This window comes from Aptenodytes patagonicus, chromosome W (assembly GCF_965638725.1).
Source record: "Aptenodytes patagonicus chromosome W, bAptPat1.pri.cur, whole genome shotgun sequence".
Taxonomy (NCBI): domain Eukaryota; kingdom Metazoa; phylum Chordata; class Aves; order Sphenisciformes; family Spheniscidae; genus Aptenodytes; species Aptenodytes patagonicus.
Genome location: NC_134981.1, coordinates 10453800 through 10481127, shown reverse-complemented (window position 1 = coordinate 10481127; position 27328 = coordinate 10453800). Strand labels below are relative to the sequence as shown.

At 43.9% G+C, this 27328-nt stretch overlaps 1 protein-coding gene across 2 annotated transcripts in view; it reads left to right on the top strand.

Moving 5' to 3' along the window:
* The window catches only part of LOC143171888 (DDB1- and CUL4-associated factor 12-like), a 31148-nt gene extending 5823 nt beyond the window's left edge, over window positions 1–25325 (top strand). For both annotated transcript variants that reach the window (XM_076361053.1, XM_076361052.1), the window contains 7 exons: window positions 8922–9128; window positions 10416–10476; window positions 12265–12458; window positions 13598–13663; window positions 14374–14536; window positions 24160–24344; window positions 25131–25325. In XM_076361053.1, the coding sequence (XP_076217168.1) occupies window positions 8922–9128; window positions 10416–10476; window positions 12265–12458; window positions 13598–13663; window positions 14374–14536; window positions 24160–24344; window positions 25131–25289 (1035 nt within the window). In that variant the 3' untranslated portion in view covers window positions 25290–25325. The remainder of the gene's footprint in view (window positions 1–8921; window positions 9129–10415; window positions 10477–12264; window positions 12459–13597; window positions 13664–14373; window positions 14537–24159; window positions 24345–25130) is intronic.
* Window positions 25326–27328: the final 2003 nt, after the last annotated feature.

Here is a 27328-nt window from a genome sequence, read left to right as displayed (position 1 = left end):
GTTTTCACTGAAGGCAGAGATATGATCCAGCTGACCTCACAGCCTACCTGAGCACTAGCTGCTGTCACAAGGGTGGTGAGACTGTTTGGGTGGGTGAGGAAGAAGCATGTGGATTCTCAAAGATTGGCTTAAGCCAATTGTGAAACTTCATTGCAATTGATTCTCTCTTAGTGACTCTAATTTTAGCAAGGCAATGTGCTTATCTTGGGTTTCTTTCAAATGTTAGTATGAATGACAAGATGTGCCTGTGATTTCTGAGAGCAGTATGTGAAGAGCTGGGGCGCAGAGCGTATTGTGAGCACTTCTTGCGTGAAGAATAAGCAGTCTCTTTCATGCATATTCTTTGTGCCTTGTAAATCTACATCTGTCCTGCTTGTGTAATAAAAACATGCTGTAGCTCAGGGTGTCACCCTTTGTTTTTGTTCCGATTTGATTTGTACGATCAACTAAAAGAAAGGGCTGCCTGTTCATCTGCTGTTCTGTGTGCAGGGGCAGCAGTGGAGGACATGAGTCTACGTGCTGCCTTGAAATGGCATTTCATAGGCCTGTTTTTTAATCTTGCTGTATAAAGTCAATGCTTTCAGTTAAAGATGCATGGGAAGGGCTTATATTTAATGAATTGGTAACTTTGTGGTGTTTGGTTCCCCCCCACCTCCAAACTGTTGTCTCCAAAAGGCAGGTCAAAAAATGGAAGTAGACTTGATGGAAGAGCCTGGCAAACCATTCTGCTCTCAGTATTGTATATAAGAGAAGGATGGATTTTGTAGTTCAGACTCTGGTCCTCAGATACTCGATTCCCTGCTACAATCTTTACTTTTGGCAAGTTGATTAATGAAGTTCCTTAGTTAATGAAGTGGGGCAGTTCCTTGATTAACTTGATCGTAAGCAGTTTGGAAAGGGGACAGCCGCATAGTAATTGTATGGGAGCCATTTGCCAGAATGACTTCTCACCACTTCTGCAAACCAAAAGGAAAATAAGCATACAGCTAATAATCTCATGAGGTGTGAAAAGTAGGGCAAGATCATAAAGATTCATGGCTATGACAACTGTAGTACCTAGCCATGCCTGTCTGCCTTGATCCTCGAGTGATAGCACTGTTACAAGCTGTACATCTGAATTGTTTAAGGAAAAAAAAAAAAGGGAAGATTAATTTCTCTCTGTCATGTCATCCAGCCTGTTTCCTTGTTAGAACAAGGTTGTCCTGCAGAGAACACGATAGCTGAGTCTGCTCCATTTCTCACAGATGAAGTGTGGTCCTTGGGCTTCTGGCAGATGGCCAAAGCAATCCTGGCTTGGTAAATCCTGGATGTCAAGTTATTTGGCACGCTAATGGCTGACAGGCATATGTTTTACTAGCAGGAAGAACTGAATTATGTGCAAAGCTTAAAATCAAGGGACAAATATGCACAGCTCACTGTTTGGAGGTTGGTGGGGGTTTACTGCATCCAGGAAAAGTTTTTGTGGCTGGTTTTCAGTTTCTATGTAATGAGTAGCTGGAAAAGAAGTTCTTATTCCTGCTTGAGATAAAGAAAAAAATAAATGTATAGTTTAGCTATCAGGACTTTGTCAAGACTCTTAGAGGCCAGGCAGCTTTGGAGTTATTTGCAGATATACTTATTTCAAGAGTAGCAAAGGTACCAGTTTGCTCGGAAGTAGGCCAATTTCTGTTTTTTCTTCGGATTTATGTCATTGTATGCTGTGGTTTTGACTGCACTTGTTTAAAAGCAGTCAGATATTTTGTACTTTATTTACTGTAGTGTCTTTAAAACTCTTAAAACGGTATTTAAATTTTCTGCATTCTTAGCTGGGTGCCTATCTTGTTTCTTAACTTTTCTCCCTTTTTGGCTTTAGAAGTGTCTAACAACTGTTTGGCTTCTCTTGGCTTCTGTTTGCTGGATTTACAGGGAAGATTTCTTGTGGTGCAGCTTGCAAGTGTGAGCTTCTGGCTTCCTGTCTGGCCCCAGGTGATGCAGGAGTCCTAGCATATGCAGACAGTGCTTGCTTATTTTATTCTAAGGTGGTGGTGATTGTTTTTAAACTACACACAGTGTGCCATGTTCCTTACCAAGCAAGGGGAGAAGTTACTGCTTAAAACTTTACAGCTGAAACTACAAAGCCAGTCCCTTAACTGTGCGAAATTTCTTGCCCTAAGAGTAGTTGCCGTTGTGGCTACGGTAATACTATGCAACTGGAAGAGAAAAGTGAGGAAATGACAAAGCAATTCAAGGGCTGATGATGGATTAGAGTGGGTGTCCTGGTTTCGGCTGGGATAGAGTTAATTTTCTTCCTAGTAGCTGGCATAGTGCTGTGTTATGGAATTAGCATGAGAATAATGTTGATAACACACTGATGTTTTAGTTGTTGCTAAGCAGTGTTTATACTAAGTCAAGGACTTTTCAGCTTCCAATACTCTGCCAGTGAAGAGATGCACAAGAAGCTGGGAGGAAGTATAGCCAGGACAGCTGACTCAAACTGGCCAAAGGGATATCCCGTACCATATGACATCATGCTCAGTATATAAACTGAGAGGAGTTGGCCGGGGGGGGCAGCTGACCACTGCTCGGGGACTGGCTGGGCATCGGTCGGTGGGTGGTGAGCAATTGCATTGTGCATCACTTATTTTGTGTATTCTTTTATCATTATTATATTACTATTTTACTTTATTTCAATTATTAAACTGTTCTTATCTCAACCCACGAGTTTTCTCACTTTTACTCTTCTGCTTCTCTCCCCCATCCCACTGGGGGGGGAGAGAGTGAGCAAGCGGCTATGTGGTGCTCAGTTGCCAGCTGAGGTTAAACCACAACAGTGGGGTATGAGCAGATGAAAGCATTGCAAGAAATATGTCCTGTTGCTGCTTCTGAGAATATCTTAATTTGGAAACTTTTTATAGGAAAATGATGTTGAGGTTGAAGATCCAGGGCAGAAGTGTGAGGGTCTGATGCTTCAGCAATTGTGTGCTTCCAAGTTCTTTACCTTTTCAGCCCAATTAGTTTGGAGTTTAGTTAAAGGAATTTTGCATTAGAGTAAGTCTTTGTTAACCTGGTATCAAACACAGATGTATGACAGTGGTGTCAGACTGGAGAATGTGAAAGGTTTTTAATTTCAGTCCTCATACCTGTTGAGATGTTCTTCAAAGTGTGAATCTCTTACAGCTGAAGCACAATTTTCCTGAGTCTGGACATCCTGAGGTGTGGATGTGTTTTCCTAATTAGCACTTCTGGTGCCAGCTTTGGGACCTGCAGATGACACTTGCAAGCCTTAATCTTAGGTACTTAACTTGATTTTGGGTTTTGTGGTGGTTTTTTTTTTTTTTCCCCAGTAGTTGAAGGAGGATAGGGGAGGGAATTGGGCCTTTCTGCTGGAAGGAAATACTGAGGAGGAAAAGAGGGTATGCACTCACAGGGGAAGGACAAGGGAGGATGAGAGGAGAGGGAATTACTGGTCCCGATCCTATAGTGCAGGTTTTAATTTTCAGGGATGTGGTTAGGGCAGAGAGGCTGCTGTGTGCATCCTGTTTTTACCAGCTGTCTTGGGCAGTGAACTACATTGTAAGGCTTGGGAGAAGTGAGGAGTGCCTCCCTCCTACTCAGCTGCACTTCAGCTGTTGCCTGACCCAACACCTGCATGCAAAATAAAGAACTAAACATGAAAATTCAGTCCCTGTAGGAACAGTCATCTGTTTGTGCAAGACTGCCTACAGAGGAAGATCAGTTGCAGGTTGAAGATGGTGCATAGTTCTAGACGTAACACACAAATAGTGATGAATGGATTTCAGCTTTCTTTGCAGAATGAGTTTAACATACCATACTTTATCAGGTTTTGATTTGACATTAATATTCTGCTGGTTCAGTACATCAAGAATAATAGATATGCTGCTAAATTTTCTTAGCTTTTTGACGCTTATTAAAGAACAGATCTACAGTCTGAGAGTTCACCAAAACCAACTTGTATGTATAACTCCTCTCTGAGAACCTCTAGGTTTCTCTTCTGTCCTTCTAGAAATGCCTGACAAAAGATTTCAGAACAATTTCCTTGAGGTGTGTATTTTTTAAATTGCATTGAGTTTTTTGTGGGTTTTTGTTGTTGTCTTTTCCATCTTCAGTTTACTTCCAGAGGCTTTGAGACAATGTTCTTTGGTTATAGAAGGAACAAACTTAAGGGGGGGGAGAGGGGAGGATGGAATTTAATTATAATCCTGGGCTGTGATTCTACATCACTTTCCTTAGTGCCAAGTCAGCTTCAGATCCTCCATTTCCTTGCTTCACTCACATTCCCTCACAGGGCTTTGTCCCCTCTGTTACACCTATTTGACTGTTCGTGCAGCTGCCCTCTGAACAACATCTGTGAAATGATCAGGAGCACAGGTAGTGTTTTCCTCAATCCCTATAGTGGCAGGGAAGGATACTGAAAGGAACAGGAGAACACACCTGATCAACACGTGGCTCAGGGGCTGGTGCCATCAGAGGAATTTTGGCTTTTTTGATCATGGGGAGGTTTACACAGTGCTGGGCCTGCTGGTGACAGATGGAGTTCAGCTGTCTCACAGGGGGAAAAAGATTCTCGCTCCTGAATTGGCGGGGCTCATCGAGAGGGCTTTAAACTAGGTTCGAAGGGGGAAGGGGATAAAACCAGGCTCACTAGAGATGAGCCTAGGGGTGGTGTGCCGATGCTGGGGGCGAAATCGATAGCCCAGCTCAAGTGCATCTACACCAGTGCACGCAGCACGGGTGGCAAACAGGAGGAGCTGGAAGCCATTGTGCAGCGGGAGAGCTATGACTTAGTCACCATCACAGAAACATGGTGGGGTGACTCTCACGATTGGAGTGCTGCAATGGATGGCTATAGACTCTTCAGAAGGGACAGGCGAGGAAGGAGAGGCGGTGGGGTGGCCCTGTATGTTAGGGAGTGTTTCGATTGTCTAGAGCTCAATGATTGTGATGATGATACGGTCGAGTGTTTATGGGTAAGGATGAGTGTTTATGGGTAAGGATGAGGGGGAAGGCCGACAAGGCAGATATCCTGCTGGGAGTCTGTTATAGACCACCCAACCAGGATGAAGAGGCGGATGAAGCATTCTACAAGCGGCTGGCACAAGTCTCTCAATCGCTAGCCCTTGTTCTCGTGGGGGACTTCAACTTCCCGGACGTCTGCTGGAAATACAACACGGCAGAGAGGAAGCAGTCTAGGAGGTTCCTGGAGTGTGTGGAAGACAACTTCCTGACGCAGCTGGTAAGTGAGCCTACCAGGGGAGGTGCCTCGCTCGACCTGCTGTTTACAAACAGAGAAGGACTGGTGGGAGATGTGGTGGTCGGAGGCCGTCTTGGGCTTAGCGACCATGAAATGGTAGAATTCTCGCTTCTTGGTGAAGTAAGGAGGGGGGCCAGCAAAACCGCAACTATGGACTTCCGGAGGGCGGACTTTGGCCTGTTCAGGACGCTGGTTGAGAGAGTCCCTTGGGAGACAGTCCTGAAGGGCAAAGGGGTCCAGGAAGGCTGGACGTTCTTCAAGAAGGAAGTCTTAAAGGTGCAGGAGCAGGCTGTCCCCATATGCCGTAAGAAGAACGGGCAGGGAAGACGACCGGCCTGGCTGAACGGGGAGCTCTTGCTGGGACTCAGGAAAAAAAGGAGAGTTTACCACTTGTGGAAGAAGGGGCAGGCGACTCAAGAAGAGTACAGGGATCTTGTTAGGTCGTGCAGAGAGGAAATGAGAAAGGCAAAAGCCCAGCTAGAACGCAATCTGGCCGCTGTCGTTAGAGACAACAAAAAATGTTTTTACAAATATATTAATGACAAGAAGAGAGCCAAGGAGAATCTCCATCCTTTATTGGATGTGGAGGGGAACACTGTCACCGCGGATGAGGAAAAGGCTGAGGTACTTAATGCCTTCTTTGCCTCAGTCTTTAACAGGCAGACCAGTTATCCTCAGGGTACTCGTCCCACTGAGCTGGAAGACAGGGATGGTGAGCAGGATGAACCCCCCATAATCCAAGAGGAAGCAGTCAACGACCTGCTACACCACCTGGATGCTCACAAGTCTATGGGGCCGGATGGGATCCACCCGAGAGTGCTGAGGGAGCTGGCGGAGGAGCTCGCCAAACCTCTCTCCATCATTTATCAGCAGTCCTGGTTAACGGGGGAGGTCCCGGACGACTGGAGGCTTGCCAATGTGACGCCCATCCACAAGAAGGGCCAGAAGGAGGATCTGGGGAACTACAGGCCTGTCAGCCTGACCTCGGTGCCGGGGAAGATTATGGAGCGGTTCATCTTGAAGGCGCTCACAAGGCATGAGCGGGACAACCAGGGGATCAGGCCCAGCCAGCACGGGTTCATGAAAGGCAGGTCCTGCTTGACCAACCTGATCTCCTTCTATGACCAGGTGACCCGCCTGGTGGATGAGGGAAAGGCGGTGGATGAGGGAAAGGCTGTGGATGTGGTCTACCTGGACTTCAGTAAGGCCTTTGACGCTGTCTCCCACAGCATTCTCCTAGAGAAGCTGGCGGCTCACGGCTTAGACAGGTGTACTCTGCGCTGGGTGAAAAACTGGCTGGACGGCCGGGCCCAGAGAGTGGTGGTGAATGGAGTTAAATCCAGTTGGTGGCCGGTCACGAGCGGTGTTCCCCAGGGCTCAGTTTTGGGGCCGGTCTTGTTCAATATCTTTATCAATGATCTGGACGAGGGGATCGAGTGCACCCTCAGGAAGTGTGCGGACGACACCAAGTTGGGCGGGAGTGTTGATCTGCTCGAGGGTAGGAAGGCTCTGCAGAGGGACCTGGACAGGCTGGATCGATGGGCCCAGGCCAACTGTATGAGATTCAGCAAGGCCAAGTGCCGGGTCCTGCACTTCGGCCACAACATCCCCATGCAACGCTACAGGCTTGGGGAAGAGTGGCTGGAAAGCTGCCTGTCGGAAAAGGACCTGGGGGTGTTGGTTGACAGCCGGCTGAACATGAGCTGGCAGTGTGCCCAGGCGGCCAAGAAGGCCAATGGCATCCTGGCCTGTATCAGAAACAGTGTGGCCAGCAGGAGCAGGGAAGCGATCGTGCCCCTGTACTCGGCACTGGTGAGGCCGCACCTCAAATACTGTGTTCAGTTTTGGGCCCCTCACTACAAGAAGGACGTTGAGGTGCTGGAGCGTGTCCAGAGAAGGGCAACGAGGCTGGTGAGGGGTCTGGAGAACAAGTTTTATGAGGAGCGGCTGAGGGAACTGGGACTGTTTAGCCTGGAGAAAAGGAGGCTGAGGGGAGACCTCATCGCTCTCTACAACTACCTGAAAGGAGGTTGTAGCGAGGTGGGTGTCAGTCTCTTCTCCCAAGTAACTAGGGATAGGACGAGAGGAAACAGCCTCAAGTTGCGCCAGGGGAGGTTTAGATTGGATGTGAGGAAAAATTTCTTTACTGAAAGAGTGGTTAAACATTGGAACAGGCTGCCCAGGGAAGTGGGCATCCATCCCTGGAAGTATTGAGAAGACGTGTAGATGAGGCGCTTAGGGACGTGGTTTAGTGGGCATGGTGGTGTTGGGTTGACGGTTGGACTTGATGATCTTGGAGGTCTTTTCCAACCTTAATGATTCTATGATTCTGTGATCCAGCACAAGATCCTCCCAAATGAAAGTGCACTTTGGCAGGCGATGTAAACCTTTGTTCTGGTTTAGATTGTAACTTTATGGTCGTATATATTTGAACTGACATTAATCTGGGTATAACAATGTCTGTTTGAAGAGTTGTAAGGCTGTATAACGGAGTTTTCTGCTAAGGGGACGGTGACATAGAGTTCCAACTTCTAGTCTTTTTGCAGGATGAGATATGTAGCTAGGTATCTTTTTTTTTTTTTTTACATGTTTGCACTGGCAGTGCTATATTTAGTTACTGTTCTCTGTGTATCACCAGAAAATAAACTCCAATTATATAAATTTATAAAGTGTCAGTTTGTCAAAGCCAAAACTTCACGGTAAGTATCTTATCTGGGAGGCAGGAGACTTGTGCTAAGCCCCCTGGGGCTTACTGGCTCTTTGGAGGTGGGTCTCTTTCTCGCTGTTATACAGGGAAACTGGAAAACAATATTGTTTTGTCATGGTATTGAACAGGGAAAAGAGTTTTAGATTTGAGGGTTTTGTTAAATGGGAAACCTCCCATGACAAATTTCTCTCTTCCATTGCTGTGAAAACCAAATGGAATGATTGAAATAAAACCCACTGTAATTAAGTTAGTTTAGTTTTTTTAAGAAGGAATTTATGCATTTTTCAGCCATACTTGCAGCATTTGTGGATTCTAACTTTAAAAGAATGTCAGTTCTAAATAGGGAGGATATTTGACCACCTTGTTTTTCTTATTTGTTCGATGATGACTTACATTGATAACGTCAGTGCTCAGAAGTATAGCTCCAGATCCTCAAAAGAATAGGAGGGAATGATAACATCAGTGTTCAGAAGTATATGTAACACCCTGTAACAGTAATAGGAAAGAACAAGGGCAAACCATACATCAGTAGTTAACCTTTAAAGTTAACCTTTAAGAAAGACAAGAATGACTCAGACTGAAGGACGCCAAATTGAAGAGGTGAGCAAAAGGACACAGTGAGGAAGACTATCGACAACCACCAGAGGACCCTGAGAGACCACCAATGAACATAAGAGCGCATGCGTTAAAGACTTTTGCATATGTTAATGAGTTCCAGGAAGTAACATGAATATGTTAATAATTTCTAGGAAATCTAATGAATATGTATATTCTGATTGTATATAACTTCTGGAGTTGAACAACTCGGTGCGCGCATTAGGTTGGAATGATCCCCTGTGTGCCCGGCGCCGCAATAAAGAATGCCTGCTTTCTAAAACTCCAAATTGAGTCTTAGGGAGTTTTTCATCTGCTGACTTACGGTAACAACATCTCCTGGTTTCCCCCCCCCCCCCCCCCCCCCAGTTATTTGTAGTAGATGTCCAGACTGGTCAAATCACCAAGATTCCTATTCTGAAAGATCGTGAACCCGGCATGGTGAACCAGCAGGGATGTGGTATTCATGCCATTGAGCTCAACCCCTCGAGGACCCTTCTGGCCACAGGTGGAGACAACCCCAACAGTCTTGCAATTTACCGTCTGCCTACGCTCGATCCTGTCTGTGTGGGAGATGTAAGTGGGAGTATTCGGGGGAAGTTTATTCTGTCACTTACAAGAATTACTACTTTGAAGTGCGTAAGGTCAGAGCAAGGTTAAGATTTGGGAGTCTTGTAGTAGAGAGTGAATTTCTGAAAGCTTGGAAACATTCCTGATTAAGTTGTCTTTTTTGACAAGATGTCTTAAATATGAGTGAGTACACAAACATGTGAGATGATTCTCAGGGTTCTGAGTCAGATTTCTTCTTCCTCACCCTCATTCAGGTCTACTTCAGATTACTTTTAAGCATTGAAAATATAACAATCTTAATCGTTAAAGTCTAATTGTGGTGATGACCACTGAAACTAGTTTTAGTGAAAAAGCTCTTTTGAGAAATTGAAAAGATGATACAAGTTGTTCAAATTTTCCCCTTCTCCGCTGCAGCTTATGTATGTGTTATTCCAGAGGCGGAACTTGGCTTTGAGGATTAGTTCTAACCCAGTGGCTTATGGCAGTTTGATAGACTTTGGTACTGCTTATATTTCTGAAACATCGTGAGGCCTTTTTAAAATAGCCAGTCTTAAAAAGAAAAAGGCTGAATTTTGAGTATAGTGGTGTCTTGTAAGCACTTCTCTCTCATTTCTCCTTTTTGATTCAGGACTTCACATAAATGTTAACTACAACAGCAGAGGTCAGGTCAGAGTTTCTGCAGTAGCAGATGAGCCTTTCTGCAGCTGGTTGACTCTGAAGATTTGTATGACTTGTTATTTGTTTGTGTGCTGCTGTGACTCTACAGCTTTTCAAACAGAACTAGAGCCTTATGGTCTTTTTTTCCCCCACAGGTTTCTCACCTGCTAAAGAAAAGATTCTTGAAGTAATAGTCTTGAAAAATTAATCTGGAGGTCATATATTGTAAACATAAGGTTTTGGTTACTTTTTATAGTAGGGACATGCATTTGAGGAAATAAAAGTATGTAGCTACTTTATAGAAGTGAAGAACGCTGCTTTCAAAATGGAAAAATCCAAGTCCTTAGAATTGAAATCAATTTGTCCTTGGTCAGAGACCTGTTTTTCCATCACCTAATTGCTCTCTATTAATTATACACTTCAAAAATAAAAAAAAGTTAAAATTGCTGTTAGGTACTTAAACTGCTCCAGCTTGATACTGTAATCTTATCTGTATGTTTTTAACATAGGTCTGTCCTTCTGAGTTTGTACTTTAAAAAAAAAAAAAAAAATAATATCAAAGTGAAGAATACTTGTCTGCTTTGAGACCGCTCTAGAATATAATGGCACAGAAAATCTGTCTTTTTTTTCTTTTAGGATGGACATAAGGATTGGATATTTTCAATTGCGTGGATCAGTGATACTATGGCTGTTTCTGGTAAAGTCAATTTTTTATTTTTATTTTTCCCAGAATTTTATACTGATGTACAGCACTTAATAGGTCTTAGGGAAGCACCTTTATCAAGGCATTTGAAACCACTTGGAACTACTTTGCCTAATTAAACCATTCTTGGTCTTAGTATAGTGCTTTGCTTTGTTTTATTTGTAGGGCCCTGGTCTAGGTTTGTGTGGTGGGTGGTTTTTGGTTTTTTTTTTTTTTAGTGTTAGAGGGAATACTACTGTCTTTGCAGTAGGTGTTGCCATGAGAGGGTGTCTAAACACAGTGAGTTAAAGGGAAGGATTCCACACAAGAAGAATAATTTCAAGAGGAGTGTTGGTTATCAGTTAATAACTTTGGAATACAGCAGAGCAGTATTGGTTTCCTGAAATCCTATGAAAGACTGATTAATGAAAACTGTTTGTTTTATCAAGTTATCAGTAAAGTCGTGTGTGTGTGTGCATGTATATATATGCACGCATACTATGGCAGTTAATACAGAAGGCTGTAATAGAAAAGGTCAGTTACTGACTTCTTAGTAACTAGTTGGATAATCAGTGTAACTTCATAAAGTATTACTTAGGTAAAGGCAGCAATACTAATATGCTGTTGCATTAATGTAGTAGTTTACTGTCTTTCTGTGCTGGCAGGGTGTAGTATTCCGTACAGGAAGGTGTCAAACTGCAGGTGACAAAATCGTAACAGTCTCATATAAAAATCAAATACTTGAATTGTTAGTTCAGTAAGTTTTGTGTTCTGGGGTTTTTTTTGTTTTTTGTTTGTTGGTTTGGGTTTTTTGGGGGTTTTTTTTGTTTGTTTTCAAAAAAACAAAAAGCTAATCCTGGAGTTTGATTTTGAATTTAATATAAAAGTTAATCCTTGCAACTCTCCAATCCAAATATCTGCATTAAAAACAAGTCGCATTGTGTAGGGAAGAAATTGAAGTACATGTCAAATCTGTCTGAGCTGACTTAAATGGAAGTGAGTTGCCTAAACACCAGAAGGGATGGGTATAAGACCTTGGATTAAGCCTGTGTTGATCTATGAACCAAAGACATTCAGCTTTCTTCATCCAGTATTGTTACTCATATTGATTCATATTTTGGATTAATATCTTCAAATTCAGTAGAAAAACGAGTTCTTGCTTGTTTGGCCTCAGTTCATGTGTTACATTCTTTAAACAAGAGGTTGCATGAGTTTAAAAAAATAATTTAAAAAATAGATTTGATACAAATTGGTACAAATTGTGGTTTGAAATAACTGTTTCTGTTCAGTTCACAAATGTGTGTGTACATATCCATAAGCATACTGGCAAAAATCAAATGATCCAAAATTGGTGTAAACCCAACTGAGTTTTCTTGGAGGTTTTTGTATTGGCTTACCAGACTGTCAGTCTCAGCCTTGGTAAGCCAGGCTGAACGTGTAGGCTATTCAGTCACCTCTGAGTTTATTCTGTGTGTAACTCTCTAATGGTGATTGTTGTACAGGATTGTGGTTTTTTTTGATGCATCCTAATCAGTTTGAAAACAGATGAGGTGATCTAGCTGCTTGGAAACCATGTAGACAAACCAGTTGATGAGTTCACAATGTTATGAACTTTACAGCTCAGTAAAATCATGTTTTTGTTAATAATAATTAATATATAGGCACCAACAGCGTGTTCAGTTAGATTAAATTAATAGTAATAGTATCCTTTCTTTCTTTCAGACCCTATTGTTTATTGCAGTTCCTTTTTTTAAAAAGGGGAATTATGTATATGTGAAATGTTGTTACGGACTGTTTATTCAGGTTCCCGGGATGGTTCGATGGGTCTCTGGGAAGTCACAGAGGATGTGTTGTCCAAAAGCGATGCCAGGCATAATCTCTCTCAAGTTCCTGTCTATGCCCACATAACACACAGGGCTCTGAAGGATATCCCCAAGGAGAACACCAATCCTGACAACTGCAAAGTCCGAGCATTGGCTTTCAACAATAAGAACAAGGTCAGTAAGATAAGCAAGACAGTTGAGAAGTCCTAAAACTGTCCATATGTATTAGAAAAAGAAAAAAGTAATCTTAAATCAAATATACTGGAGAAGCAACCTAATATTTTTTTTTTTTCCCCTGATCCTTTTGCATCTTTCTCATATGAGATGGTCATCTTTATCTGCTATGTCTGCTTCTGCCCCAAGTGCTTGGAGAAGTCCAGTAGAAAAAAAAAAATCATGTGTCTTTAGAAGGAAAAGTTTTCCTGTGGGTTTGATTTTTAGACTTGCACCCTAAAGGGGGCAGACAGGGAATGTTTACAAGAAGCAGATAAAGCACCAAAACACCTTTTGCAGCTTGAATCCCACTCTTGAGTGCTCTTGCTGCTTTCCTTCACCTTTTGTGAAGACCAGCTAACATTCAGTCAGTTGCTGAGCAAATCCAGTAACAATTCAGCCATCAAAACAGCAAGTGAGGTGACTGACACACAGGGCAGGCACCAGTGCTTGCTTTGGTGTTATTTTGTTGGCGTTTGACAATAGTAAATGTTAATCTCCCCCGTGTTGATCTCTTGTTATTACTAGAGGTGAATTCTACTGGGGCAAGTGGGAGTAGCAATTCATTCCCCACTACTTTTCTTTCTGCCCTCAAAGAACAGAGGTGGTCTGAAGCGAAGGTGGGTGTGCTATCAGAAGCATGGTGCTCCTGTGGGCTTTATTTTTCACTATAGCTGTTAATTACTCCTCTGTGATAGAGACTTCGTGTAGCTTTTTCAGTAGAGTAGTGCCTGGAAAGAAATGTTTACTTCAGGGTCAGAATCAGTGTGGGAGCTGCTGTAGAGAATTGCCAACCCCAGCTTGTACTGTCTAATAATTCATTATTTGATTGTCTAACAAGATCTATACTTTTGAAAGTTATTTTTGGTTATTTACTGTTTTATTAATTCTTATTCTACCTGGCACCTTTGTGCTATATTGCATTTTATCAAGATCAATATAAAATGAAAATTTATCTTGATAAGCATGTACAGGACTATGGATGAGTTCAATCTGGAGTATGCAGCCTGCCTAGTAGAGTGTGAGAGTTTGTAAGGACATGTATAATACAGAAACTAACTCACTCTCTCTCTTTTTTTTTTTTTTTTTTTTTTTAATAGGAGTTGGGAGCTGTGTCCCTAGATGGGTATTTTCATCTTTGGAAAGCAGAGCACACACTATCAAAGGTGCTTTTCTGTTTGTTGGTGTAAAACTTCAAAAATTGCCTGGCAGTTAAGGCTGTTCGCTATTCTTCGTCTCCTTTAAATGCTTGAAGAAAGAGCAGCAGTGTTTGCAAAACACTTAAAAGCTTTATGTAAAATGAAATGTCCTAAAAATTAGAACTTGGGGAGAGAAACTCCCCTTATTTTGGAGGGTGGGAGGTGCTCTTAACTTTCTGCCAGTTCTGAGTGAGCTGAAGTGAACTGTTCCATAGAGTGTGATGGATACTTGATTAGCAGTGCTCATAAAGGAAGTTGCACTTGTTTAAGTGTAATTGCAGATCAAACGCAGATGTATCTATGCTAGTGTATGAGGTAAGCTTTTTCAGCTGAGAGCTGATATCTGTGTACACCTGCTGAAGAAATAACAGCAGCTTAGAAAGATGTAAAATAATTTACCAAAATGTCCGTTGTTCTTTGCAATAATACTTGGCTTCAGCCTTTATCATCTCGGTTTGGTTCAGATAAGGCATCCAATCTCCTTCAGGTTTTTTTTCTCTGGGTCAGGTTGTTGCTTTTCTCTTAAAGTTCTATTGTTGTGCCAAACTTATTTTTTAGCTGCAGTTTGTGGGTTTTTTTTTTCACTGCAACTTCCTTGGACATAGCTTACAGAATTGCCCTATTAACATTTTGCTCTTTTCTCATAATGCATTGTTTTGTCTTTCCTCTGTTTCCAGTTACTTTCCACAAAGCTGCCATACTGCAGGGAGAACGTGTGTTTGGCTTATGGTCAGGAGTGGTCAGTGTATGCAGTAGGATCACAGGCACATGTCTCCTTTCTGGATCCCAGGCAGCCTTCTCACAATGTTAAATCCGTCTGTTCCAAAGAACGAGGCAGTGGTAAGAAACTTGTCAAAGGGTGCTTCAAATGGTTTGCTTGCAGAAGTAGCTATTAAGACTGCAGTAAGATAAGCTTTTAATAAATAGGAAGGGTTTTTCATGTGATAGACTAAATCATTAATAGTATATGTAGGTTTTGCTTTTATGACAGTATTCCTTGAGCAACCAACAAAACAAACTTAAAAGCAACTCTGAAATCTAATGATAGACAACATTAGTGCTTTTATGATCAACTAAATTGTACACCATCCAAATATTACTGAACTTTTAAAAGTGTGCGTTTTAATTCTACTTATTTTTTACTGTGTCTTATTCTGTTTTACTTCATCTCAAAGCAAATCCAGTCTTTGTACTGCTATTAATACTGTCTATTCTTGCATTTTTCTCTGGGAATGGAAAAAAAGCACGTTGTTTGCTCTGTGCTATCATATTGGGAGTCTGTGCTGTGAGTGAATGCTTGCTTTGTAATTTTGAAGCCATGAGTGAGACTCTTAATTTTCAATGTGTACTTATTTGCTTTAAATATACAAAAGCTCACTCTGCAAACTTTTTTTTTTAAGATTTGAGTGCTGTTTTCCTTTTCTGACGTGGATGCAGTATGTCCAATTGAACCTTACACCAGGGCCAAGTGTGAGGGCTTGCAGGGTGCATGGTCCCATAAGCTTCTTCCCATGCCCTTTATTTTCAAGCATGAGAAGGCACTGTGCTGTGATGCCCATTTTAAACCATATTAATCCCAGACTAATAAGTTGCAGTCCTTATTTAGCTTGGCTCTAGGCATCCATCTCTTCATTGGGCAAGTTATCAAAAGAGAATGCATGTAGGCAAGGATTAGAAAGTTTTATTTATGTGGTTACTGAAGTTTGAACGGTGCTGTCTAGATAAATGTCAGGGTCTGCTTCTTGCAGATACGGGAGAAGTTTCTATAATATGAGAAAAGGAGTGAGCGAAGCACATGCTGCCACCTGAACATCTTACCAGCAACAGCCCTTGTCCTGACCTGCTGTCAGTGAGGGCTCTGTGGAGGTCCTAATGCTGTCACCCTTCAGTATCATAGGGAAGAAATACCAAGACACTTGAGCGTGGTGCCCAGTGGTGGCTGGTGGCTGAAAGCTTCTGCCTTGAGTATGTGATCATCCCTGCTGGGGGGATGATCTATGTGTAGGTAGTATCTCTGGGGCACTAGGTCATGTCTGGAGAAAGCCGTTGTTCAATGCTGTTTTCTGTTCTGCACAGTAGGTGGATCTTTTTCTTTTGCATGGTGGTGGAGGCACTTAAGTAATATTAATTCCCAAGATAACTGAGTGTTTCAACTTTCTGTTGTGAGATCAATGGGATTTGGAGCGGTGCAGCATCTCTAGAAAGTAGGCTGTTTATTGATTTGCGGAATAAAATATGGGTTGACTTTTAAGTGCTTTGAAGTGTTACCCGAATGTGCTTTCAGCTTTCAAATGCACCTGCTGAACGTGGTAAGTCCACATTAACTTCAGATCATTAGTGTTGTATACAACCTTTCTCTGACCTGCTTTTGTCACTTAGTAAGACTGGAACTGGGGCTGGTTTTTACCTAGTGTAACCCTGTCTGCTCTACATGAGAAGGTGCTAATGCTTTTTACTGCATCTTGTAAGTGTTGCTTTTCTGTACAGGAAAAGTGTACAGTGTTCCCTGCAGCTGTACAGGGAAGTGCAGGCCCTGAACTCTAGTTCTTGATCTGCGAGAGCAACTGCTTTCTGCTTGGCTGGCATGCAGTGCAATGTCGTGTGCCCTTGACTTTAACATTGCTGCCTTCAGGATATAATGTAGTGGACAGAGCTTGTGCAGCACGGACTCTGTGTCTACTCTTTGTGTCTACTCTTTGTGTAGGACGCACTACTGCGTCTTCATTTCCTTCTGGGATATGTAGAGCCTCCCTGCCTCTCAGGAGTGAGACTCAATTTGCTGACCCAAATAGTCCAGGTCCACAGGTGGTAGAGTGCTGGGTATGTAGGAGAGCTTACAACGATCAGTTCTAGGTACAGGTTGTGCTTCTAGTTTGATGGGAATGATAAATCTGAGGTACTTCAGCCCCTTAGAAGCCAACTTGAAGTGCTGTTCCTGAAAGCCTGTTCTAAACATCCTCTTAGTAGTGGGTACATCACAGATTCCTTCAGTTAATTTTTTGATTAGAGAAAGAGCCACAGTCGTTCTGCATTTTATAGCTTTTTTATTAATAAATTGCATTGAAAAGTATATGCCACCTGTTTCTGTTAAGTGTTCTGCTGGGTTGCTTGTCAAGAGCGCTTTTGGAGCAAAAATAAGAGGAGGTCCCCTCTTGTGCCTTTCTCCTCTTAGCCAAGTGACTGCTCTTGCTGACTGCAGAGGGCTTAAAGCTTTCTGCAGGTATTTGCCAGAGCCAGGCCCTTGTAATGGGCGGTGAGGGGAGACATCTCCAACTTGCTCAGATGCATTTGTAGTTCTCTGAATTAAAGTGGAGATTCTTATACAAATCTGGTAAATCTACTTCAGCAGGTGTGAGACTTGCACAGTGGTTTCCCAGCTATTAAGCCTGCAGCCAAGACTTCACCTCACATATGGAGCATGACAATGTGGCCTTGCCTGTTCTAAGTGTGTCTGTTGTGGTTTAACCCGGCAGGCAGCTAAACACCACACAGCTGTTTGCTAACTCCCCCCACCCCACAGTGGGATGGGGGAGAAAAAAAAAAAGTAAAATTCATGGGTTGAGATCAAGACAGATTAATAGGACAGAAAAGGAAGGGAAAATAATAATAATGATAAAAGAATACACGAAATAAGTGATGCACAATGCAATTGCTCACCACTGCCCAGCCAGTTCCTGAGCAGCGGTCACCCCTCCCCTGGCCAACTCCCCCCAATTTACATACTGAGCATGATGCCATATGGTATGGGATACCCCTTTGGCCAGTTTGGGTCAGCTGTCCTGGCTGTGCCCCCTCCCAGCTTCTTGTGCACCTGCAGCCTTCTCAGTCGGTAGAGCATGGGAAGCTGAAAAGTCCTTGACTAGTGTAAACACTACCTAGCAACAACTAAAATCATCGGTGTGTTATCAACATTATTCTCATCCTAAATCCAAAACACAGCACTGTACCAGCTACTAGGAAGGAAATTAACTCTATCTCAGCGGAAACCAGGACAGTATCCACCCCTTGTTCTATACCATCTACGTCATGCCCAGGTCCCCACGCTTTCCAATACATCCCAATTAATCACCACCACTTTTCCTGTCTTTTGATATGTACACACCGATATCATTCCCTTAGTCTATGGGCCATCCCTCTAAAATGTCCGTTGAGTTCATTTAGTCCATGACTTTGGGCTCCCTCTGTCATAACAGTCCTTCAGGGCAGGAGAGATGGTGTGTGGTGTTGCATGCTGAAGCCAGTTTTGGTCCCATCACTGCTGTACTTGTCCGGTTCTATCATCGCTGCACTTTGCTCAGTTTCATCAAAGTTCATTCTTCATTAATCTGGGTGATTCTTACTGTAATACTGTTGATATGGCATATAGCGACCACAGAAGTGATGATATACAGCATTACATAGCAATTAACATCATACAATTTAATTCCTTGGCTATTCTCACCCAAAATCGAATCCCCTTGAGGTACACATCAGACTTCCCCATCCTTCCGCATGCATTATCCACCAAGTGCACCCAGGTCCTTGAGCAAAAGCAATCCCACGGATGGGTTTGCCTTTGCCCAAGGCAGGAATAACCCAGACTGTCTTCCCCAGCATATTTTTTATGTGCACTACAAGGACTTTATTCCCATCTACAGTACGTAAAAGTTCTGACTGGGCAGGGCCTGCTCGATTGGCAGATCCCCTAGTGTTGACTAACCAGGTGGCCTTTGCTAAATGTGTGTCCCAATGTTTTTTCTAGGTCAGCAATGTCTAAAGCCAGCTGGATGGCCTTTACTTCTGCAAATTGGCTCGATCCACCTTCTCCTTCAGCAGTTTCTACAACTTGTCGCATAGGACTCCATACAGCAGCCCTCCACCTCCAATACTTTCCCACAATACAACAGGACCCATCAGTGAACAGGGCATATTGCTTCTCATTTTCTGGCAGTTCATTATACATTGGGGCCTCTTCAGCACGCGTCACCTCCTCCTCTGGTGATATTCCGAAGTCTTTGCCCTCTGGCCAATCCACGATCACTTCGAGGATTCCTGGGCGACTGGGGTTTCCTATTCGAGCCCGTTGTGTGATCAGTGCGACCCACTTACTCCACGTAGCATCAGTTGCATGATGTGTACAGGGGACCCTCCCTCTGAACATCCAGCCCAGCACCGGCAGTCGGGGTGCCAGGAGGAGCTGTGCTTCAGTGCCGATCACTTCCGAAGCAGCTCGAACCCCTTCATATGCTGCCAATATCTCTTTTTCAGCTGGAGTATAGCGGGCCTCGGATCCTCTGTATCCCCGACTCCAAAACCCTAGGGGTCGACCTCGAGTCTCCCCTGGTGCTTTCTGCCAGAGGCTCCAGGTAGGGCCATTCTCCCCGGCTGCGGTGTAGAGCACATTTTTTACATCTTGTCCTGCCCGGACTGGCCCCAGGGCTACTGCATGAACTATCTCCTGTTTAATTTGTTCAAAAGCTTGTCGTTGCTCAGGGCCCCATTTGAAATCGTTCTTCCAGGTCTACTTGATAGAGAGGGTTTACAATCAGACTGTAATTTGGAATGTGCATTCTCCAAAAACCCACGACGCCTAAGAAAGCTTGTGTTTCCTTTTTGCTAGTTGGTGGAGACATGGCTGTTATTTTGTTGATCACATCCATTGGGATCTGACGACGTCCATCTTGCCATTTTATTCCTAAAAACTGGATCTCCTGTGCAGGTCCCTTGACCTTACTTTGTTTTATGGCAAAACCGGCCTTCAGCAGGATTTGGACTATTTCCTTCCCTTTCTCAAAAACTTCTCCTGCTGTGTTGCCCCACACGATGATGTCATCAATGTATTGCAGGTGTTCTGGAGCCTCACCCTGTTCCAGTGCAGTCTGGATCAGTCCATGGCAAATGGTAGGGCTGTGTTTCCACCCCTGGGGCAGTCGGTTCCAGGTGTACTGGACGCCCCTCCAAGTGAAAGCAAACTGTGGCCTGCACTCTGCTGACAAAGGGATTGAGAAAAACGCATTAGCAATATCAGTTGTGGCATACCACTTGGCTGCCTTTGACTCCAGTTCGTACTCAAGTTCTAGCATGTCTGGCACAGCAGCACTCAGCGGTGGCGTGACTTCATTCAGGCCACGATAGTCTACTGTTAGTCTCCACTTTCCATTAGACTTCCGCACGGGCCATATGGGACTGTTAAAGGGTGAGCGAGTCTTGCTGATCACTCCTTGGCTCTCTAGTCGATGAATCAGCTTATGGATGGGAATCAGGGAGTCTCGGTTGGTGTGATATTGCCGCCGGTGCACCGTTGTGGTGGCGATTGGCACCTGTTGTTCTTCGACCCTCATCAACCCCATAATAGAAGGGTGCTTTGAGAGACTGGGCAAGGTAGACAGCTGTTTAATTTCTTCCGTCTCCAAGGCAGCTGTACCAAAAGCCCACCGGTACCCTTTTGGGTCCTTGAAATACCCTCTCCTGAGGTAGTCTATGCCAAGGATGCACGGAGCCTCTGGGCCAGTCACAGTGGGGTACTTCTGCCACCCATTCCCAGTTAGACTTACTTTGGCTTCCAATACAGTTAGCTGTTGGGATCCCCCTGTCACCCCAGAAAGACAGATGGGTTCTGCCCCCTTATAGCTTGATGGCATTAGGGTACACTGTGCACGGGTGTCTACTGGAGCCTTATACTCCTGTGGGTCCGATGTGCCAGGCCACCGAATCCACACAGTCCAGTAAACCCGGTTGTCCCTTTCCTCCCCCTGGCTGGAGGCAGGGCCCCTCTAGTCCTGGTCATAGTATTCATTACTCACTTCTTGTAAGTGCGAATCAAAAGTCCCTTTATTAAGATCAGAAGTAAGATCGTCCCTTCTACTCTGTCTGGGGAACTGCCGGCTGGAAACTGGAGCAGCAATTTTCCTGGAAGAACCCCCTTTTGTGATTGTTTTCCCTTGCAATTCACGTACCCGTGCCCCTAGGGCTGAGGTAGGTTTTCCATCCCACTTCCTCGTGTCCTCTCCGTGGTCACGCAGGTAAAACCACAGGGTGTCCCGTGGTGTGTATCCACTATATCCTCTCTCTTGAGCAGAGGGACGCTGACTCCTAACGGCTGAGATGATACTGGTCCGTACAGGTGGGGAGTAGGACCTATCCTCTTTGAATTGCTGGAATTCCCGGGACTGTTTTTCCACAGCTGAGATGCAGGCCCGTGGGGAGGAAGAGAGACTTTCTTTGTATTCCCAGAGTTGGCCAGCCAATTCATCCACCGTTTGTTCCTCTCCGTCTTTCCAAGTCGTTACTGCCAATGAGTTGGCATATGATGGTGGTGCGCTCCTTACAAACTTCCGCTGCATGGGTCGCGTGCACTTGATTTCATTTGGATCTTTGGATAACTGCTTGTTGTCCAGGTCACTATAAATCATCTCCAGCATGTCTAATTCCCTCAGGTACTGGATACCCCTCTCGATGGTGGTCTACTTGCCTGGGTGACATATAACATCTTCCTTGAAGGGATGCCTTTCCTTCACGCCTGACAGGAGTCGCCTCCAGAGGCTGAGGACTCGTGTCCCTTTTCCAATTGCTTTGTCAATGCCCCCTTCCCTGGAAAGGGATCCCAGCTGCTTGGCTTCTTTACCCTCTAATTCCAGGCTACTGGCCCTGTTATCCCAGCATTGGAGCAGCCAGGTGACAACATGCTCGCCTGGACGATGGCTGTAATCTTTTCGTATATCTCGCAGCTCACTCAGGGATAGGGATCGGGTGGTTACCATCTCATTTATGGGTTCTGCCTCTTCCCGCTCCTTTTCTCGTGATGGCCCTGGTTCATCTTCATCCCTTACTAAACGAGTTGATTTTCTTGTGTATTTCTTCTTGTGTATAGGGGCAACTGATACCGGCATGGGTTGGTTCTCTGGTTCAGCCGTAGTGCCTGTTGCCAGGGTTTGAGTAGCCGCAGTGCCTGTCGTGGGTGTTGATCTCTGGATGGTATTCTTAAATAGTTGTTTAACCTTAAACGTGACCTGAACCACATTCAGGAGACAAAGCAATAGGACCATGGTGGTTTGAACATCCCAAGGATATTCAAAATTCTCAAGAGCTGTTGTAACTAGCCCGAAGGAGAAAGGGAAGGTGAAGGAGCAGGGGAAAGTTGGGTTTTTTTTTTTTCCCCCGTCTCCCCCATAGATTGGTCCCCCGAGGAGAAAAGGTAAAAGGTGTAATTATTAATAGTTTCCAAAAAGTGACTCCCAAGGTACAGAGATGATGGCATTGCCGAGTACAAATACAAAAGTTAGTCTCACGACCAAAAATTTTATCACATCATAAACCAGTAGTGTTACACAGTGCAGCAAAACGATATCCTTGATCCAGCTCCCAGAGGTGTGATATACAGCACAACAGGGAACATATACAGCAAGTAAGGTGTTACATAACACAATTTTGAGAGCAAGCACGACAACTTTGATAGTAAATTAATCCACATTGTGACCAGCGAGTATTAAACCAATATGATGAATGCTTATAACAGATTTGCCTTAACACGCTCTGGTCAGATCTGTCATAATCTCAACCCTTCGTGCCCCACGTTGGGCGCTAAACACCACACAGCCCTTCGCTCACTCCCCCTCCCCCACAGTGGGATGGGGGAGAGAATCGGAATAAAAAAGTAAAATTTGTGGGTTGAGATAAAGACAGCTTGCTAGGACAGAAAAGGAAGGGAAAATAATAATAATAATAATGATGATGATAAAAATATACAAAATAAGTGATGCACAATGCAATTGCTCACCACTTGCTGACCGATGCTCAGCCAGTTCCTGAGCAGCGGTCACCCCTCCCCTGGCCAACTCCCCCCAGTTTACATACTGAGCATGATGCCATATGGTATGGAATGTCCCTTTGGCCAGTTTGGGTCAGCTGTCCTGGCTGTGCCCCCTCCCAGCTTCTCACTGGCAGGGCATGAGAAGCTGAAAAGTCCTTGACTTAGTGTAAGCACTACTTAGCAACAACTAAAACATCGGTGTATTATCAACATTATTCTCATGCTAATTCCAAAACACAGCACTGTGCCAGCTACTAGGAAGAAAATTAACTCTATCCCAGCTGAAACCAGGACAGTGTCATAGATGCTGGTGGCTGTGGATGTAGCATCAGGTTGCAGAGGTGGAAGGGTGAGGATGTGTTTCTAGTTAGGACCCTGTACAAAGAGGAAGGGGAAACTCTCTGGCTGCATCTACATTTCTCCGATGTCTGCTGTCATGTGTCCTGCTGGGTGTATTCCAGTATGTTACAAGTTTTGTGATGTTCAGTCCCACTTGGTACGGTGACAGCATTTGGCACGTGGATGTAGCTGGCATAACTCGCTCTTTTCCCCTTCTGTTTGAATGCTTGTTTAGGCTGTAATTCAGTGGCTTAAAAAGCCCTAGAGTTTATAACTTGGTGTTATATTGTGCAGGAAGGAAAAGCATAGATGGGGCAGGGTTTAATCTGCATAAAGAGTTGTTTGGGGTAGAGTGCTTACACAGAACAAACCTTTTGCACAATAAATAGAGGTGAGATGATAGGGCATTTTGCAAATTGCAAATTCCTACATACAGAATCTCCCTAAGACTCTTTCAAAGGGATCCTTGTTTATCTGAGGTTTCAGATTTAGATTTTGTGAAAACAAAATGTACTCCTTTTACTCAATCTAATGGCATAACTGAATTGTGCTAGAATGTTTTGTTTGGACTGGAAACTTCTTGTAGCTTCCCGTGTGCTGGTGTAATATGGTGGTGCTTGGGTTGTAGGATTCTTAGTCTTTTAGCACTTCACTCAGCAATGAAAACAGTGCCAGCTACAAAGAATAAGGTGTGCTTGTGTCAGAATATTTGAGCTTCAAATATTCCAATAGCTTCAAAATTATTTAAGAGCCTGATCTATCTTAGCAGCAAAGCGACTAGTGATTATTATGGTTATACTTGCCTACAACTAGCCTGTTGATCAGCGAAATGCACTCAGTGGCAGCTGGGACAGTAATTTTTCTTACATGGTCACTTATTGCAGCTTGGCAGGTAACTAGATAGAGTGTGAGCTCATGGAGGAAACCAGTGTGATGTTCTTTCCTCTGTCTGCTGCCATGTACTTGCTCATGGTGTGTTCACTTAGAGGCTTGTGGCAGACACAACAAAGCTGCTCTTGATCCTAAATGGCTTATGATCTTTGCTTATCTGGCAGAGCTGGGGCCTGCTGAGAATGAAGCTTCTTACTATGCACCATCAGTGTAGCTGATGGCCTCAGAGGAGAAGGGAAGTAGTATATGTAATTGAAGCTGCTGTTTCAATAGTATCAATGGGATTTATCTGCACTGCTCCATAGCAGTGCGGAAACTTATATGTTGTGGAGAATACTAGTAGGTAGTTCCTCTTAAAGAAAATATTAGACATCAAGCAGCAGCACTGCAGAGCTAAAGCATCCGTCTTCTTTACTGTGTTGTATGTCCCTTCTCTGTTTGACAGGTATTCGATCGGTGAGCTTCTACGAGCACATCATCACAGTGGGAACGGGGCAAGGTTCCTTATTGTTTTACGATATCAGAGCCCAGAAGTTCCTGGATGAAAAGCCCCCACGTGCCTGCTATAGACAGAAGCAGAAATTAGGAGGAAGTGAAATTTTGAAGTTGACTACTGGGAAAGGCTGGCTGGTGAGTAGCTCGTAGCTGTAGGCGACCCTTTACACAGGAGTGCCGTAGGGCTCGAACCGGTTCTTTTTGTAGTAATGGGAGCTACTGTATGAAGTGTGTCCCAGTAAAACAGTGATCATGTAACCGATAACTGTAATCATGAAAAGCAAGAAGTACTGCAGAATTGCTTTCTACAAAAGCTTTATGAAAGGGTATTGAATGGTTGGTTGGTTGCTTGAGCATAAGGTATACTGACTACTTTTCTTATGCACTGACTCATAAAGGAACTAGATTTTATATCTTTATATTTTTGAATGTAATCTAACTTCTAGTTTTCAGAACCTCAAACATAAAATACATTGTCTTCCTTTAAAAACATGCTACTCTAACGCAGTAAGTAAGAGAGATTAAATGAAATTGTGTGCAATTTTAGAAACTGTGGCTTCCTGAGGTAATGCCATGGCAGGCACTTGAGTTCAATTTCTTGTATGTTATCATAAAGCAGTTAATGGCTTTGTCTAACTTCTGTCTATTATCTTTTATATCATTGTGATGTAACTTTAAAAACTAATGAAACTTGATATCTTCCCTACCCTTCACCTTCCCCCTTCCAATGTTTGGCCCAAATGTCCCCAGAAAAAGCTTCAGGACAACTCTGGTATCTTCAAGTTTATCTGCTGAAGTTTCAGGGAGAAGCAGATCCCAGAAAAGGTCCCTTTTTAGGCTCTGGAAGCTACCTTCTGCTTTTGTGCAACAAGGTTTTGGGTTTGTTTGGCAACAATAACAGTCTAAACTTTCCTTTAACAGAATCATGACGAAACCTGGAGGAATTATTTTTCTGACATAAATTTCTTCCCAAATGCTGTTTACACCCACTGCTACGACTCGTCTGGAATGAAACTCTTTGTGGCAGGAGGCCCCCTTCCATCAGGACTTCACGGGAATTACGCTGGTCTCTGGAGCTAATGATAACTCTTTATAAATGCTGATCTTTACACAGATTTCCCTTTCTTTCCCTTTTTTTTAACAACAAAATTGTGTGATGCCATTGATTTCTGATTTAAATGCATGGTTATTTTTTGGCAGAGTTTTCTGTTGGTCTCCAACAGTTTTGTACATCTTTTTGAACCATTTTTTTTGCTTTAACCTCCTTGATCCTTTATATGAAGTTTTTGAAATCCCTTTTTTATTGTATTTACTCCAAATGACTTTTCCCCCACATTTAGGCTATCTTGGCCATTGTGCCCCCTCCCCTGCTTTGCTGTGAGGTAGGATTCCTTTCTTATAGAGTGGTTGCTCCTGGGCTTTCTGTGAAAGTCTAGGGGCTGCGTGTGTGCAGGTACTTTGTGTCAGTTACATTACCTGGAGTGAGGACTACTTGTAATTAAAAAAAATATTAAAAATATTTATAAGAGATAAGCTACTACTTTATCTGCAGAGCCTGGCACTGGCCTGGGTTGATCTTATTTTTTAAAAGTACAAGTCTAATGACACTTGTTTATACGTAGAGGAACATGGTAATTTTAAACTGTACTCATTGGAGCCCAGGGACAGATTCCCCAGGGGTATTGCCCATCGAGCCCAAGCTGCGGATGTGTAGGAGTTCTCAAAAGTGCATTTGTATTTGAATTGTAGTTTTCAGCAGTGCCAGGAGCAAAAATTGATCTTCTGTTCCTTCTCTGCCTGTCCCAGGTATCAGCTTGCACAACTGGAGTTTGCGTAGGCTGTTCTGCAGCGTGGCTATTGCAGGGTGACATTACACTGAGGGCCTGCAGAGGTGCTGAGAGGAAATGGGGGCTAGGGACATGAGTGTTCTTGTCATTCAAAATGAACTAAATCTATCCATTTTCCAGATGAGCCAAGGTTCCTGAGTATGCTGCTGCGGTAGCTCATGGGCTTTTCATAAACTGCCTGAAACCCAGGACCTTTTTTGTCCCAGGTTGTGGAAACTTTTCCTGTTTTAGCTGTTCTGGTTGGCTATCTCCTTTAATAAGCCAATGGAATAAATAAACTGTTTTTTTCCTCCAAGGTTAAAGGGTGCATTTTGGACTTGTCTAATGCAAGCTAGAAGCTTTCCATGTAGCAAGATAACTTCCTGTTAGCTCATGTTGTGCTAGCATCTGCTGTCATCCTGCTTGCTATAGGAGAGGCTCAGTCTTTCCCCAAATCCCCTGCTGCCTTCTGCATTCAAACTCCCTCGAACTTCATGTGGGACTGGGTGGGGAGAATAGGTCCAATGCCCTTCAGGTCCAGCTGTGAAGCATGTGCATTCCAGGGTGATGGTCTTACCTAATACTCAGCTAAAACGCAGGACTCCAGGATGCTCCTCCTAGCCTTTTGGCAGGCACCAAACTCTCGTCTTGTTACTGATGCCTCTGTCCTCAGCTGGGATGAATGCCTTTCCCCTGCCCCTGTCACTGGTGGAGCAGAGTGTGCCTGTACCTCACTGCTTTGGTGCCAAATGGGCAGTTGGCTGAAGCTGAGAAGACAGACAAGGATGGGACATGCTCTGTTCTCCTGTCTCTGCTGGAGATCACAGCCACCACTGCAGAGTAGCTGCAGTAGTCCCTTATGCAGTTCCTGCCAGACTGCCTAAAGCTAGTCTGCATGTGTCCTTGCGGTCCCTCTCGTCTTTGTACTCAATATCTTCAGCAGTGATGCCAAGCAGTGAGCCTCAGGCTTAATTTCCAGGTGGTAGTAGAGACTTGGATGGAAATCCTGCAAGGAATGCAGTTCCCTCCCATCCGGGTGGAAATCCTGGGAAGAGAAGAGCTCTCCCAGATGTGCACCTGTCCCAGAAGTATAATTTACTCACACTGAGCACTGACACGGGTGCTTCACAAACAGATCTTCTTGCGGCATTTTATAATTCTTCCCTTGTGGGTTGGTTGCTTAAACTGAATCAGTTCACGGTGCTGCGTGTGTGGCTGTTCAGGCTTTTCTCTGAAAAGGGGCAAATGATATACCATGGGGTAGCAAAGGAGCTCTCAAATTTTATTTAGAGT